A 16,031-nucleotide genomic window follows, 5' to 3' on the forward strand; every position below is an offset into this window, starting at 1 on the left:
GGGGACTGACATTTCCACAGCCGCCACGGAGCAGCCTGCCTCCGTCTGAACGCACGCGCGCGCATACGCGCGCACGGCTGCCGCGGACACGCGATTAGTATTGGCCGCGGAGCTTTGGGGGTGTGTCGGTCACTACTGTCGCTCAGCTGTCTGCCCTTCTGTCATCGCCCCTCGGCGTGTGCGTGCGTGAAGGGGAGAGAGACGCTGCGATCGAGAGAGAGAGAGAGAGAGAGAAGTTTCCTCCGCTCGTGGCGCACAGTCTCCGATCGCTCGCTGTACACGATGGCACGTCCGTATCCGCGCGCGGCGCCGTTGCTTTGCGTTGGGAGCCCCGCAGCTTTCGGTGGAGCCGACGAATAAAAGTGACACCATGGCTGATTTCGGGGAGAGGAAGAGCGCCGCCGCTCCACCGGTTGCTGGCCGAAAGGCTGCGGCGGCGGCGGCGGCGGCCGGAGCGAGCCTGGAGACGCACCGGGAGGAACCCGTGTCAAACGGCGGCTGCAGCGCGCCCGACGCCGCCGCGACGAGGCTGCACGACCCGTCCAGCTGCGAGTCGCCGACGTGGGAGAGCGCAGGCTCGGAATCGGCGACGAAGCCGATCCCTCGACGCAGCAGTCTGATCAAGGTAGGCCGAACGACGGTCCTCCAAGAGAACGACGGCTCATCTTGCGTAATTATACCAGGAGCCAAAAGCACTGGTGCAGCTCAGGCTTCTGAAACCCCCTTCGGTTAAAAGGCAAGATGTGGCATAAAGTAGGATGTGATTACTGAAAACACTTTGAACGGCAACGCAACAAGCCCCTGCAGGAATGTGATGCTGACGCCATAGAAAGTTAAACAAACTGCACAGAACAGCGAGTATAAAAACACCAGTGAGTCATCCGTACACACGTGTGGCCGCTTTCATCTGCCTCTTCTCCATCTTCATGTCCAGGCCTCATTATTAATTGACGCTGTTGAGTGTGATTCTTGACCACTGAGCGTAGGAGACCTCAAAACCTAAGAACCGATCGTCCGGGCTCCTCACTCACTGGATGTGGTCGATACGGGCAAGCCAGACAGCAGGCGATGTCACCTATTAACCCTCCAGGGCCGGAACACGCGGACCCGACCGGCGCAGCCGCCCGCTGCAGGTTTGGATCAGGGTGCATTCGCTCAAACGCCGGCCCTACGTCCGTGCAGCATCTCGCTCCCAATCACTGTCGGCTCCGTTCTCCAGCCCCTCGGGGCAAGTGGGAGGTCTCGAGGACACGAGCGCTCGATCGAAGCCTCGGCGCCGAGCGCTCGGCCTCCGCTCGGCGGGGCAGGAACGCGGCCAGTTGGCCAATTTCCTCCAGCACTTCGTGTTGCAATATTGCTATAAAGTCATGAGCGGTTGGCGGTGACACAACGATTCTCCCTCTCTCACTAGACCACACACACACACACACACACACACACACACACACACACACACACACACACACACACACACACACACACCTTGCACACACTCACTCCTCTGCCCCTGAGGCTGAACTCTTCCAGGCTGGTTCTAACAGGAGGCTCGCGTTGCATCAGAATGGACCTGGCGCCGCCCTCCCGTCTTATTCCGCCTCGCGCCCGTGTGCGTGAAGAAGATGCACAATCAGGTGGCGTTTTTCCCGGCGTTCCCCCGCGCTCGCACCGATCCGCCTTTGAGGGAAACGCAGCTGAGCGGAGCGAGTATGTGCTTTCCAGCTCCCTGGTGAACGGAGCCAACGTGAGGCACACGCGGCCGGCATCATTATGTGGGGCTGGTTTTTAAAGCACAGCTCAAGGATCCTGAAGGACACGGTGACATGTACTTGAACATCTAAAGGAACAGAGTGTCTTCCTGGAATCAGCGAAGTGTTGGATACGGATGCTGGCCTCACTGTTTACTCAACCAGCATGATGCTATTAACAGGGGAAATGCATGTGTGTGTATGAGCACATCTGTACAGTGTGTGTGTGACTCATGCATGTCAGTTCTGAACGCATCACGTGTAAGAAATTCAGATCTTCTGCAGAGGGAGGAGGATTCGCTGGAGGATGCGCGCGTGGAGCGAATCAACATCTTTAGCCTCCGTTAAACAGCGTCGGAACAGAACCCGGACGGGGCCGAACCCACTCACCCGCAGGAAAGGTGAGCGCCTCGCTCAGAGCGCTGCGAGTGAGCCTGACCGGAGGCATCGGGGGAGGGGGCGGGGGCGGGGGTGTGGGAACCCCGCTCGGCTCGCTTCGTACTCGCGGTCGGTGCCCGACGCCACTCTCCAACTGCCTGTTCTTGGTTTTAGCGGCGGCGCTGTTCGGAAAATGATGTCTGTGACGCTCGTCAGCTGCGCTCGTGGTTAGTTCTCTGACAGGACGACCTTTTCAAATCACCCTTCTACGTGTTTCGTTTTGCGTGTGTGTGTGCGTGTGTTTGTGTGTGTGTGCGTGTGTGTGCCTGCATGCGTGCGTGTGTGCTTGCGTGTGTGTGTGCGTGTGTACGTGTGTGTACGTGTGTGTGTGTGTGTGTGTGTGTGTGTGTGTGCGCGCGCGTGCGTGCGTGTGTGCGTGCGTGTGTGCGTGCGTGTGTGCGTGCGTGTGTGTGTGTGTGGGGGGGGGGCTCACAGCAGTGACAGCGGTTGCCTTGCATTCTCTCTTAACATCATTATCTCCCACTGCAGGCGCTGCCCAGAAAACACAGGCCATGAGATCGGGTCCTCATTAAGGTCGAAAACCCAGATTATCTGACTTAGATGGACTGATCAAGCGATGGAGTTAGGAACGTGTGAGACATGTCCTGTTCCCCCGTGTTTATTCTAACAGATGTGATAAATGTGACCTCTGTGTAACTCTGTCACACCCTCCCTAACCACATCCATATCCCTGCCGCTGCTCCATCACTCGCGTCTCAGTTCATCTGTGGGCCTGTTCATCACTATTGCAATAAAGGGGCTGACGCCTCGTGCGAACACACACACACACACACACACACACACACACACACACACACACACACACACACACACACACACACACACACACACACATACGTCGCTGTCAGCATTAAATCTTGAATCCTACCTTGCTCTCTCTCTCTTGAAGGCCTGTTCTGCTCGTTCCATACATCACCTCACGTTCCCACTGAGTCGTCGCCTCTGAATCCTGACCCCTCCCTCCCCCGCCGGCGTCGCGCTCCGGAATAAAGCACGCCCGGCGTCATCCGTCACGGCTTTGCCAAACGCAACGCCACGGGCGTCCTCCTGTTGATCATTTGTGCCACGCAACAACCGCCGTCCTCCCAAGCATTTATCCGTCTTTCATTAGCGCATCAGAGGGGTCGACCGCTAATGACCTGCGTCTTCATCCCGCTGACTGATGACGTCGCAGGCCTCGCTCGCGCCTGCAGGCTCCGTCACCGCCCGCATCAGGAACCGCCTCCATTCTTCCCATATCTCATCTTTCTGGATATTAATGTTTGTCTGGAGTTTGGACTTCTACCTCTGGCCACTAAATAGTCGTTCCTGCCAGACATACGCCGACCTTCCTCTTCCTCACTCATCCAAAATGAAAGGAACTACGCTGTCATTGTGTGTTATTTCATGTCACTTGTCATGTTATAATAGTGTTTCAACCAAACTCGTAGTTTTCCTCCCACTTAATGTTCATGTCACTAATGTGTCATATCCAAAAATAGTTTGGGTGTTGGGACAGACAGAGTTTCCAGCTACTGTGAACATCCTCAAACACTGTCTTACTGTACGACTCTCTCTACTGTCTCTCCTCTGCGTCTCCGCCTCACGCGGCTTTCAGCCGTGAGCCACAGGAAGCTCACTGCGATGGGCTGACAGGCTGCTTCCTGTTTTGAAGAACACTGGTGGTTTTGCTCTCAGTGAGGAAAGAGCGCGGGGCCTTCGTGTCGGAGGCGTTCGGTGCATTCTGACAGATTAGGTGTAATGTAATTTGTAGGTTATCGGGGCCTGGAGGCCTCGTTGGGTCGTCTGTGTGGGAACTGTGAGTTTAGCTTCTCTGATCTCCTGTTCCTTGCATAGAAATCTGTACTTTCACATGCGCTGCCTGGTCTTTTAACTGCACTCCCTGCTTAGTTTCAGCCCTGTAACGATCACTCGTTGTTTTCAAGTCCAGCAGGTCACACGTCGCACATTAGATAATTGAATCCCGCCAGATCACACGAGACGAACCCTGGTGCTTTGCACGCAGCTCGCAGGACATGCACAGTCTATTAGATCGTGTGGTTTAAGGCAGATAAAAATGTATCACAAAGTATCACTTTTTAGGAAATGACAGGACGCCAGCAGGAGACGGGGCAGAGGATTTACAGTGAATTAGGAGGCAGCCCACGCGCAGCATTATCGTTAATCTCAGCGTTAATCTCCCAAACAAAACCATCAAAATGTAAAAATGGCCCAAATGTTGAAAAGGCACCATCTCGTGCACAAAAGGACCTAATGATGTCTGAGTGAAACGTAAACAAGGTGAAGTGCTGGTTCGGGGAGAAGAAGTGTAATAACTCGTAATATTAACTGCAGATGCTAAAGAGGAAAGAGAGTTATTTCTCAGTGTATCGGCGGGAACCGATGCCGACCGGACCGGCGTCAGATCGACGTCTGGCGCGCGGCGCCAAGGAGGAAGCGTGACCATGTGGCGGCACCGCGTGGGGCCCGTGGCGAGGTCGCCACGTGCGCACGCGGCGTCCCAGCGGGGCTAAATTTAAAGGTAGTTCCTGTCACGCTCCGGAGGTAAGAACACGCAGTTAGCGCGAACTTCGATTTTCGCCCGCACTTTCACTTTTCTCACTTCCTGGAAACGTTCACTCTCTCCCCCGCGTGTCCACACTCCGCCTACTCCCCCTCTCACCCTCTATTATGGGGGTATTTTTAGGGCTTCTACTCTCTTCACTCCCCCATTGCCCCCCTCCAAAAACCCTGTTGCCCCTGGAAACGCTTCTCCATTTAATGAAGCGACTCTATAAGGATTTGTGCCGGTGATGTTACAGGATCCCCTCCTCCCGGTGAGAATAACCTTTCATCCCCTGTAAATTATGCTTCCGTTCTTTCACGTGTTCATTCATATTCTTCAGATGAAACACAGCTCAGGTTGTTTCATCCCCTCATCTCTTCCCGGCTTTCGTATCCCCTCGGATTTCTTTCATATGAAGGGTCCCCCCTCTTTTCTTCTTTCATAAAAGATCCGAGTGCTCTTGAGGGTTATATGAAGTCTTATTTGAATCAAATGAGAGTCATGCTAATGAGTAGAGCTTCATTAGGCGCCGTCCCAGATCTTCACTATAAGTATGAAATGGAGATCAGACACTGGGATCAACTGGACTTTTGAAATGACACATTTTCTGCCTTTGTGTGTTCATTGGCCACAACAGGCAGCTGGATTTGATCGTCCACTGGAAATTGTGCTTTAATTCATTTATTTCTTGGAAAAAAATCTAAATCTTTAAAAAAAGACTGTAATATTGGACTTGACTCATATTTACATTAGAATATTACAAAACAAATCACGACTTGCTGATTTCCTTTCCTTGCGTGATTGATCCTTAAAATAAAGTGTCATAAGTGTCATAGCTACGTGTGTGTGTGTGTGTCTACGCATCCAATCACTGCCCTTGAGATTGAATCAACTGCAATTATGTTACCCATCGCATTCTTCCTCAGATTAGTTTCGCTGATGCCTGTGATTCGATTGAACAGGACTCTGGAATAAGCAGAATTCAATAACTTCTCCAACATATATGCTCTTATCTGATAGCATGAGGTTCTCTGTGGGGGCCGGCGTCTGATTGGTCAATAAATCAGATGGACGAGCTGCGATGCTGAGCTCAGATAAACTGATTGGGTCTGTCACGGTCATTGTAGATGGGCAGAATTAGAATGCGGCCGTCTGCCGGCTCCGTCTAGTCAGGTATGATTAATGGTGTAATGGTGAAGGGCAAGGGCAAGCAAAGGCTTTTAGCATTGTAGTACAAAACAATAACAGATCGGGAGGAGGAGGCTCCAAATAATCTGTCTTTATGTATGGTTATATAAGCTGATGTGCCTTTAATCCTCTGAGATCCATTCTGGCCGGGGAAAAATGCTTGTCATGCACAAGCAGAGAATATTCTTCTCTGTCTCTCTTGTGTAACTCACTTCTCCGCCCCCCTCCCCCCAACCATGCCATTATCGGTGCCATCCTCACATACCCCCTGTCCTCCATCCTCATCAGGACGGGTCGCGTGCAGGTCGGGACAGGAAGAAGACGGTGTCCTTCAGCAGCAGCCTGTCAGAGAAGAAGATCAGCAGCGCCGCCGACTGCATCCACTCCATGGTGGGTCCATTGGTTGGCCTTCACCCAAAGCACAAGCCTGAGACACACATACTGTACAGAGTCTGTTCACAAGTGAAATCAGCGGTTGACTGATCGTTCATACCTGCTTTCAGGTGGAGGGCTGTGAACTGAAGAAGATCCGTCCCAACTCGCGCGTCTACCAGCGCTACTACCTGCTGGACGCCGGCCTCCAGGCTCTGTTCTGGGAGCCGTCGAAGAAAGAGTCGGACAAAGCCCGGATCTTCCTCGCCTCCATACGAGAGGTTAGTGACATGAACCGACCGAGTTGCTGAATGACGCCCGATTCTCTTAGTTTGGAGCAATGAGAGGAATTGAAACGACAGTCACGTGTCTTGTTTTTCTGTTTTATCTGAGGTTGGTATTTTAAATTGTAGGTACGGACCGGCCGTAACACAGAAACCTTCCGCACCAGCGGCGTTTATGAGCAGATATCAGAAGACTGTGCGTTCTCCATCATTTATGGAGAGCTGTATGAAAGCCTGGACCTGGTGGCCAACTCTGCAGAAGTGGCCAACATCTGGGTGACTGGTCTAAGGTACGGCGTAACAGAGAAGTTATATTACAGAAGCTTCACATTTATACACAACAACACAAGCTGCTCATTTAATCTCTTTCTTATATAACCATGTGTCATATATTATATATCTGAGTTCAGGTCCTTTGCTCCTCTTTTATAGAAATTAGATATGTTGATATGTTGATGAGTTGACTAGAAGGATCATTTGAATTTTGTAATATAAAAAAATGGTGTGAGATTTGACTGACACTTCGACACAAACACATTTGCAGCTTAAGATAACACCTTGTACCGAAAATCAATAGTCTTTGCCGCCCTCCGCCCTCCGTGCTACGCTCTGCAGCTTTCCACCCAGTGTTTCAGATTCTGTAGTTGTCAATATGAGATTAAAAAGAATGAGAATGCTACAAAACTTACCAGTCAAGCAGAAGTAATTAAAATGCTCTCAGCCATGCTTAAAAAAGCAGAGTCTGGATCACTGGAGGGTCACATGAGCCTTTCCCAGCTGCCCTGGGATGAAAAAATGGATCTGAAGAACACTCTTAAGTGTTACATAGGTTATATTATGTTCAGTGAAGACTGTTGAAGTCTTCACTCAACATAATATGAAATAGTCCCGCTGTGTCAGACATGCCCGTCCGTCTCCCATCCACCTCCAGGTATCTGATGCAGTACAAGAAGCATGCCCTCGACATGCTGGCCAGCAGTCAGGACAGCCTCCGCCTTGGCTGGCTGGAGCAGCTGTTCTCCTCCGCGGCTGATCCCAACGGGCAGGAGGGCGTCGACGGAGGGATCCGCTTGCAGTCGGCCGTTAAGCTCATACAGAGCGTGAACCCCGGCGTGAGCAGCGGCAAGGTGGAGCAGAGGTTTAAGGAGCTTCAGAGACTCAGGGAGAGGATGTGTGGATCAACGCTGGACAATGGGTCCGGAGTTCAAGACCTGAGCGAACCCAAAAAGCCAACAGGAAGGAGCGAACGAGTCACCAAGCAGGAATTCAACAAGGTCTTCCACGACTTCTGCACACGTCCGGAAATCTACTTTCTGTTGGTGCAGTTCTCCAGCAACAAGGAGTTCCTGGACACCCAGGACCTGATGAGGTTCCTGGAGGCGGAGCAGGGCATGGCCCAAGTAGGTGACACACACACAGAAAGCAACTCATGCCACATTTCTGTCCAACCTGCCTACTCTTACTTCCTGTCTTCCAGGTGAGCGAGGAGACCAGCCTGAAGCTCATCCGGTCCCACGAGCCCACGGAGGAGGGCCGACAGCGGGGCTACCTGTCCCTGGACGGCTTCACCAGCTACCTCACTTCGCCCGAGTGCCACCTCTTTGACAGCGAGCACGACGCCGTGTGCCAGGACATGTCCCAGCCTTTGTCCCACTACTACATCAACTCCTCCCACAACACCTACCTCATAGAGGACCAGTTCAAAGGGCCCTCCGACATCTCCGGCTACATCCGCGCTCTCAAGATGGGCTGTCGATGCGTAGAGGTAGACGTGTGGGATGGCCCTGATGAGGAGCCGGTGGTGTGTACTGGACGCACACTCTCCCCACCGCTGTCCCTACGCTGTGTGTTAGAAGCTATTGGAAAGTTTGCATTTGTGGCGTCGGACTATCCATTAATTATTTGTATTGAAAACCACAGCTCGCTTTTGCAACAGAGAGTAATGTGGCAACATCTCACGAAAATACTAGGGGACATGTTGTACACAGATCCCCCAGACGAAGGAGACTTGTACCTGCCGTCGCCTCATGCCCTGCGGCATCGAATCTTAATTAAGGGTAAGAAGTTCTCCAACGGAGAAGACGGGGAGGTCAGCGAGGAGGACGAAGGAGCAGAGATGTGCCAGAAGATGAAAGCGGCCAACAACGCCGGGAGCGAGAAGGACATCCTGCAAAAAGGCAACGTCAGTCCGTCGAATCCTTCTCATCTGGCTCCCAAACAGTTCCAGCTCCTGAAGGAGCTGTCGGGCCTGGTGACGCTCTGCCGCTCGGTCCGCTTTACAGACTTTAAAACGTCATCTAAAAGCCAAAGGCCTTGGGAGCTGTGTTCCTTTCACGAGACCCTGGCCCTGCGTCTTGCCGGCGACAGCCCCCGCGACTTTGTCAACCACAACAAGCGTTTCCTGTCGCGGGTGTACCCCAAGCCGATGCGCATCGACTCCAGCAACATGAACCCTCAGGACCTGTGGAAGTGCGGTTGCCAGATCGTGTCGATGAATTTTCAAACGGCGGGGCTGATGATGGACCTGAACACAGCCTGGTTCCGGCAGAACGGGGGCTGTGGTTACGTCCTGCGGCCAGACATCATGCGGCAGGAAGTGTCCTATTTCAGCGCCGATACCAGGGACACGGTGCCTGGGGTGTCCCCGCAGCTGCTTCATGTCAAGGTGTGGACGAATAATGTCTGGTTATACAGTATGTTTCCCAGCTTGTTTGTTGACTCAAAGTCCCTATGTCCATTTTTTAACCTTCTTCCAGGTAATTAGTGGCCAGAACCTGCCAAAACCAAGGGGTTCTGGGGCCAAAGGGGATGTGGTGGACCCTTATGTGTATGTGGAGATCCATGGCATTCCAGCGGACTGCACAGAACGCCGCACCAGGACGGTGACCCAGAACGGGGACAATCCCATCTTTGATGAGAGCTTCGAGTTCCAGATCAACCTGCCAGAGCTCGCCATGGTTCGCTTTGTGGTGCTGGACGACGACTTCATTGGTGACGAGTTCATAGGTCAGCGTCATTCAGAAGCCCTGGGGTCCTCATTTAGCATTTTTAGCATCTTCATTAGCCGCCGAGTGGCTAAATACACACTGTGACCCCACAGGCCAGTACACGATCCCCGTCGAGTGCCTCCAGTCGGGCTACCGACACGTGCCGCTGCAGTGCCTGACGGGGGAGGAGCTTCCACACGCCAAGCTGTTCGTCCACGTGGCCCTCACCAATCGCAGGGGAGGGGGGAAGCCTCACAAGAGGGGCCTGTCCGTGCGCAAGGCCCGGAAGGGCCGCGACTACACGGCCCTGCGGGACCTGGGCATCCGGGCTGTGGACGAGGTTTTCAAGATGGCCGCCCCTCTGCTGAGAGAAGCTACTGACCTGAGGGAAAACATGCAGGTGAGGATGAGAATGTCGCTTTGGTCAAAACACGGTCGCTGTAATCATCACAGTTGCTAATAATCATCGCTCTGCTTCAAACATTAATACTGTTCAAACACAACTAGTTCTTTCAGCTCCACTGAAAGTAAATCATTTAAATAATTAATGGAGCAGAAATGCCAAACATTCGCCAGTTCACCTTGTCAGATCAGAAAATCTGCAGCTTTTATGTTTCTGTGAATGGGATATTTTTGGCTTTCGGGCTGTTGACTGAACAGAACAAGCTTTATGAAGATTTTACTTTGGATTCTGTGAAATATTATGAGTAGTTTTAACTATTTTATGACATTTCATACAAACTGAACAATTTATAGATGCATTAACGAGCCACATCCTATTGATGCTATTGATGGATATACAGTAGTGACATATATGCCAACATTCTTCAGTTGTTAAAGGCTGATCTAACCATTGCATTGGCGCTCGTGTCCCCCAATCAAACAGGTAATAAAACATGTTCAGGCGGCATCAGCATCCACCTCTCGCATTTCGCCATCAACCGCGGGTGGGAAAATCAGCAGCAGAAGGAAAATGAAAAGCTTTTTGCCGGCGCATCCTTTGATTACCTCTGTGGTCGCGTGTGAGAGAGAGATTGAAATAAAAGAGACCGAGCTGAAAATAGATTTCACATTCATCCTGATTTGAACGCATCCTCTGCACTGATGTTCCATCAGGCTCCAGAAATTGGAGAAAAAGAAAAGAGAGAGAGAGACGAAAGGAAAGTTTTGAGCAGGAATCGGCTCATTCATTGTCTTCTTTGCTTTTGCACAGAACTCGGTGGAGGTGTTCAGGGAGCTTTGTGGGGTCTCGGCCGTGGCCAACCTCATGCAGTGCGTGCTGGCCCTGAGCTCCGCGGTGTCGGGTCCAGAGGGGATGCCTTTGCTGCTGTTTGACCTGCGGGACGACTACCCCACCCTGGAGCCGCAGGGGCCGCTGCCCGACGTCCTCCGCAGGGTCGTCTCCACGTATGAACTGGTGAGAGAGGAAGGGAGCCGACATGCTAACGCGCTTGTATGTTACCGAGTGCACACAACACACAACTCTCACAATCATCAAAAGGAAGGAAGGAGCAAACAAAAGCAATAGCTGGCCTCCTCCCATCTCCTGTCGACTTGACCTAACAATGAGAACCCCCCCCCCCCAGGGTCTGACGCTTCCTTCTGACTGACTGTTCTAACACAAAACAAGCTTTCTTTGCTTTGCATCAGACAACTTCTTAATTTGCTCTCGCCTCCATCCTCTGCGCTCCCTCACCGATTAACTGGGGACTTTCACCGACCGAGGAGATCTAATTAACAGACTTAATTTATGTAATGGTGCATAAAAATAAGTGCAGCCATTGAGATAACTCCCCCACGGACGCACACACGCAGACTGAGAACGGAGTGGGTAGAGAGGTCACTGGTGTCATAGTCGACACGACAGCCGGTCAAAGAAGTGGGATCCGTAGGTTTGAGGTCCCGGTTTGTTTGTTTAGCTCCAATCATGACACATCAGTCTATTTCTGTTTCCTTTATTATGCCTGTTTTTCAGACATCCCTTCTTTCCATCCTTTTATCTCGTAGCGTTGACTCATCTCGTCCCTCTGGTCCATAAAGCTTTGGCCCAGCGCTCGTTGACAGGTTTCACTGTATTGTTGCATTGCAATGCTTGATTCATTACTTGCTCAAAGCTCACATGTTGTTTCACATCAGATATTCCCACACTCCTATACGAGACGACATGCAGTCAGTATGAAAGGCCAGTTAAGAGATTCAGTACTATACTGTACGTGTTCCATGTGAGAGGTTTGCAGCTACAGGCTGTGGTGGAGACACATGCATGTGTTTCCAGCCTTATTAATCCATGATTAAGGTTTTTTAACTACAGCTATTTGTCACTGCTGCGCCGCCAGGACTGACTGTGTACTTGTGTAAATAAGACGCTGCCTGTGTGTTTGTGCACGCTACGCGTGTGAGTATCTTTAGCCACTTCCCTTCCCGACCAAGCGGATCAGAGCGGAAAAAGCTCACCCTGGCGCTGAATGCCATTAGCATAGATTTGGTCGTTCACCTAAATTGATTCCACACCTCCGTCCCGGTGCCTGAAGGGAGACGCACAGCAGCGGGGACAGGAAATGAAGGAAAGTGTGTGTGTGTGTGTGTGTGTGTGTGTGTGTGTGTGTGTGTGTGTGTGTGTGTGTGTGTGTGTGTGTGTGTGTGTGTGTGTGTGTGTGTGTGTGTGGTCTAAGTACTGGACTGTAGTTAATCCCCTATTTGTTGAACAGCAATGCTTTCCCCACCGAGGGGTCACGTCCCAGCAGGGTTAGCGAGTCGAGGTGCACAATTAATCAGGCATAAGCGTGTTTGTGTGTGTGTGTGGGGGGGGGGGGTAATCCTCATGTGCATCCATGTACAAATATTATAACATGTCATTTTATCACATATGCAGCACTAACACCAGTTTCACCTACTGTGTCTGTTCTCACCATGTGCAGCACATTTACCTGATGTAAATGAGCCAAGGGGCAATGGGGTCACACACCTACGCGTGTGCGTGCGCTCCATGCTAATGGACCTCTCCCTGTCTGCAGATGGTCCAGGCCAGCAGAGCGGTGATGGAGCTCTCTGATGGAATCTACGACAAGATCCTGCACATTCAGACAACGGGTGCGTAGGCGTGTTTGTTGCTTTGCATGTGTGTCTACGAGTTGCTGCTATGTAGAGCGTGTGTTAAGATGTGTGTGTAACGAGTAGAGAAGAGGCCATGCCCATATTCCTAGTTCACTCGTGACTACGCCCACACAGCCTCTTCAGCAATGTTGTTATCCACACGGCATTAACTTGCGCATTAACTTCTCTTTACTGCTTTCTCCTTTCCTTTCCTTTCCTTTCCTTTCCTTTCCTTTCCTTTCCTTTCCTTTCCTTTCCTTTCCTTTCCTTTCCTTTCCTTTCCTTTCCTTTCCTTTCCTTTCCTTTCCTTTCCTTTCCTTTCGCACACACAGTTCTTCTGTACGTTTTGGACGGATTGGGTTTAAATTGGCACAGTTCCTGTTTATCGCTCTTCTATCTCCCAAAGCGAAGGGCCCAATATGTGACCTGCTGATATCATTTCCATGATCTTTGGCAGAGGTTTGTTTACTTCACCCAAGCCCCTCGGGCCATCAGACATTAGTCTGCCAGCCTGTCATCGTGGTGGCAATAAACAAGCCCTCAAACACACCAAACACACGCATCATGACGTTCCCTACGCTGAATCAGGCTTGAGCTGTCACGCTGGAGCAGCATGATTGACATTTGAAAGTGTTAACCAGTTGCTTAGTATAGAAAATTAACATGTGACTTTCTAGGCTATGTTAAAAATAAACGTTATATGACGTCATTTGTTTAAAAGGGAATGATGCCTTTAGTGTCTGTAGGTTACAGTGCTTGGAGGACTAAGCAAAAGATAATGCGAGTTCAGTCGGGGCCATTGTAGAGAAAGAGACAGGCTTTTGTGGGAGATGAATGTTTACAAATCCACAGGCTCCACGCTGCTTCCATCCTCCAGTGAACTGCGTTTTAGGGACAACTGATTAAACAATCTGTGACATATCCATCAGTTCTCGGCTCAGGCCGCCGAACAGGCCGACACAGCGGCACATTCCCCAACTCCATGGTGCATCTTTTATTTCTGCCGCCACGCTCATCTGATAAGGCCCGGCTGCAGGGCCCGAGGCCTGATCTTTGGAACAAAGCGCTTCCTGTGTGTACAGAGTGGAGATGGCGATCAGGTGATCCCAAGGCGGGGGAGCACCCCGCCGTCCGGGCGGTGGAGGAGGCAGAGGGGTCACTCAGGGGAAGCCGTTGGCCGGCTGGTGGCAGAGATGGATGTCTGGAAGTTACATCAGAGCTGAGGCACGAAACGAAGGCGTGGGAAGATGAGTGACAGAGACTGATAGCTGGAGGCAACGCTGAGAGGAAGACAGGAGTACTGAGGGAGAGGAGGGAGTGAATGAAATTCAGTGTTTGCTGAAGTGCTACAAAACACTTACTTTCTCACTTAGTTTGTAGTAGGTAATTAATGGGATACGATCACACAGAAAGTGTTGGGAATGATGTGATAAAGATGCTTTCCCATCCAATAATCTTGACTGTTTTAGCTGCCTAGCTTAAGGGTACAGTGACCCCAGGGTCGAAGCAGAGGTCCAGCTGCCTTCTCTGGCCCTGACCTGCTTATTGAGAAGCTTCTAACCTGGCTGTTACCTTCAAACATCACAGGAAGTGAACGTGATACATCCTGGGACATCCAGATTTTCTGGCCTTGGCTTATTTTTGTCTCTGGGCCACAGACGACGTCTCTCGTCTGTGCATGCGACTGTTCCTGTAGTCACTTGGAGACTCAGTCTATTGGCTTTGCCAGTTTTCACAGAGAAACAGACGCGCTCATGCACACACAATACATTGGCACGTAGGCTTTGCGTTGCCTAGCAACCGTGCGGTAAAGGTTATTATTCAGGCAACTTCTGTAGGTGCGTTTGAATGTGGAGCGGCGACACCGTGTGTGTTTGTGTGTGCATGCGAGTGTGTGCGTGCAAGTGTGTGTGTGTGTGTGTGTGTGTGTTTGCAGATGTTCAATAACAGAGGGAATATGTGTGAGGAACACAAATTACAATCTGTTCTTTCCTCCGTGTGTGTGTGTGTGTGTGTGTGTGTGTGTGTGTGTGTGTGTGTGTGTGTGTGTGTGTGTGTGTGTGTGTGTGTGTGTGTGTGTGTGTGTGTGGTCCGCAATTTGGCACGTTTAAAGACTGGGCTCGCAGTGATGTGCCCCGTGTTAACCCACTTCCGGGTTTCCATGGTAACAGTGGGACAGTGGCCCGGGGCAGCCAAAAGAAGCCAGACACACAACGACAACCCACTGCACACGCTCAGCGGCCACAGGCCCAAGTTCTGTGATGCCACTTGTTCTTTCTCTGTATCTGTCTTCATCCGTTGCTCACATGTTCCATCAGCCTTTCTTCCTTCCTTTTGAATTTTCCATTGCTCATTTCCAGTTGCTTCATCTCCATGTGGCATGTCCAGGAAGTTTATGTAGTTCGTGTGTAAATGAAGACCTCAACTTGTATTTGAAGATACTGTAGACGATAGGATGTCCCAGTGATGGTGGGACACAGTGGGGGACAGAACCTCAGTCAGCCATTCACACTGAGGAACAGAATGATCACAAGGAATGCTGGGCCTGGACAGTGTAGGACAGAAAAAGAGTGAAGAGAAATAGCAGCAATCTAGCTGTGAAATAACAAGGCAAAAGGTGAAGTGAAAGATCCTCAGTAACCTTTAGCTGAACACTCAAATAATCAGTGTGTGACCTGCGCTGTGCAGGAGCCACCTATGCAACGAGAACAGCGGCAGAGTCGAGTACTTCAATGAAACACCTCAGTCACACATTGATTCTAACATTCCAGAATCTTACTAGCGTTGATGAAATGACTCACTCTTGCTTTATGATTATTTACTGTGTCAGACGCGCGCACACACACACACACACACACACACACACACACACACACACACACACACACACACAGTGACAGCATGCGGTCTACACATTGCCAGGAATGCAATTCTGAGTAACACATTACGGTGGTGTGGGTCCATTACAACTCATACGTACAGCAGTGCTGATAGATAACCGGATGCAGACAGGAAGGCTGGGTTGAAGAACATGTTTTCTGAGGCTCATTAGTCGTGGTGGCCTTTAGTAGACCCGTGCAACAAACCATCTGTGCTCCCCGTGCTGCTAACGTGTGGTCCCTTCTTTCTGCTGGCGTATGAAGGGTCACCCTCCCATGTGCTCTGCTTGTTTTCATCTCTAGCCATGGAGTTTCATGAGAAGCTACAGAACCTGGCGGCAAAGGAGGGGCTGAAGGGTCGCAAGGTCACCAGAGCGCTGGAGAGTTTCAGCTGGAACATCACCATCCTCAAGGTCAGCAACACACACTCACGTGTGTATTGAGGGGCCCCCACTCATCCCCACAGGCTCCCTCCACCT

The 16,031-nt window shown here is 51.1% G+C and overlaps 1 protein-coding gene across 2 annotated transcripts in view; it reads left to right on the plus strand.

Annotated features, from left to right (window-relative positions):
- LOC114865723 (inactive phospholipase C-like protein 2) overlaps positions 1-16,031 on the plus strand; it is a 17,977-nt gene continuing 1,946 nt past the window's right edge. The window contains exons 1-11 of one of the 2 annotated variants that reach the window (XM_029167084.3): positions 1-625; positions 6,226-6,327; positions 6,441-6,590; positions 6,723-6,883; positions 7,525-7,993; positions 8,071-9,258; positions 9,350-9,599; positions 9,694-9,980; positions 10,794-10,997; positions 12,595-12,670; positions 15,856-15,965. In XM_029167084.3, coding sequence (XP_029022917.1) covers positions 371-625; positions 6,226-6,327; positions 6,441-6,590; positions 6,723-6,883; positions 7,525-7,993; positions 8,071-9,258; positions 9,350-9,599; positions 9,694-9,980; positions 10,794-10,997; positions 12,595-12,670; positions 15,856-15,965 — 3,252 coding nt within the window. In that variant the 5' untranslated portion in view covers positions 1-370. Of the gene's footprint in view, positions 626-6,225; positions 6,328-6,440; positions 6,591-6,702; positions 6,884-7,524; positions 7,994-8,070; positions 9,259-9,349; positions 9,600-9,693; positions 9,981-10,793; positions 10,998-12,594; positions 12,671-15,855; positions 15,966-16,031 lie in introns of those variants that run through there. The other variant, XM_029167085.2, reaches the window with a different exon arrangement.

The sequence above is a fragment of the Betta splendens genome, chromosome 11 (genome assembly GCF_900634795.4).
Source record: "Betta splendens chromosome 11, fBetSpl5.4, whole genome shotgun sequence".
Taxonomy (NCBI): Eukaryota; Metazoa; Chordata; class Actinopteri; order Anabantiformes; family Osphronemidae; genus Betta; species Betta splendens.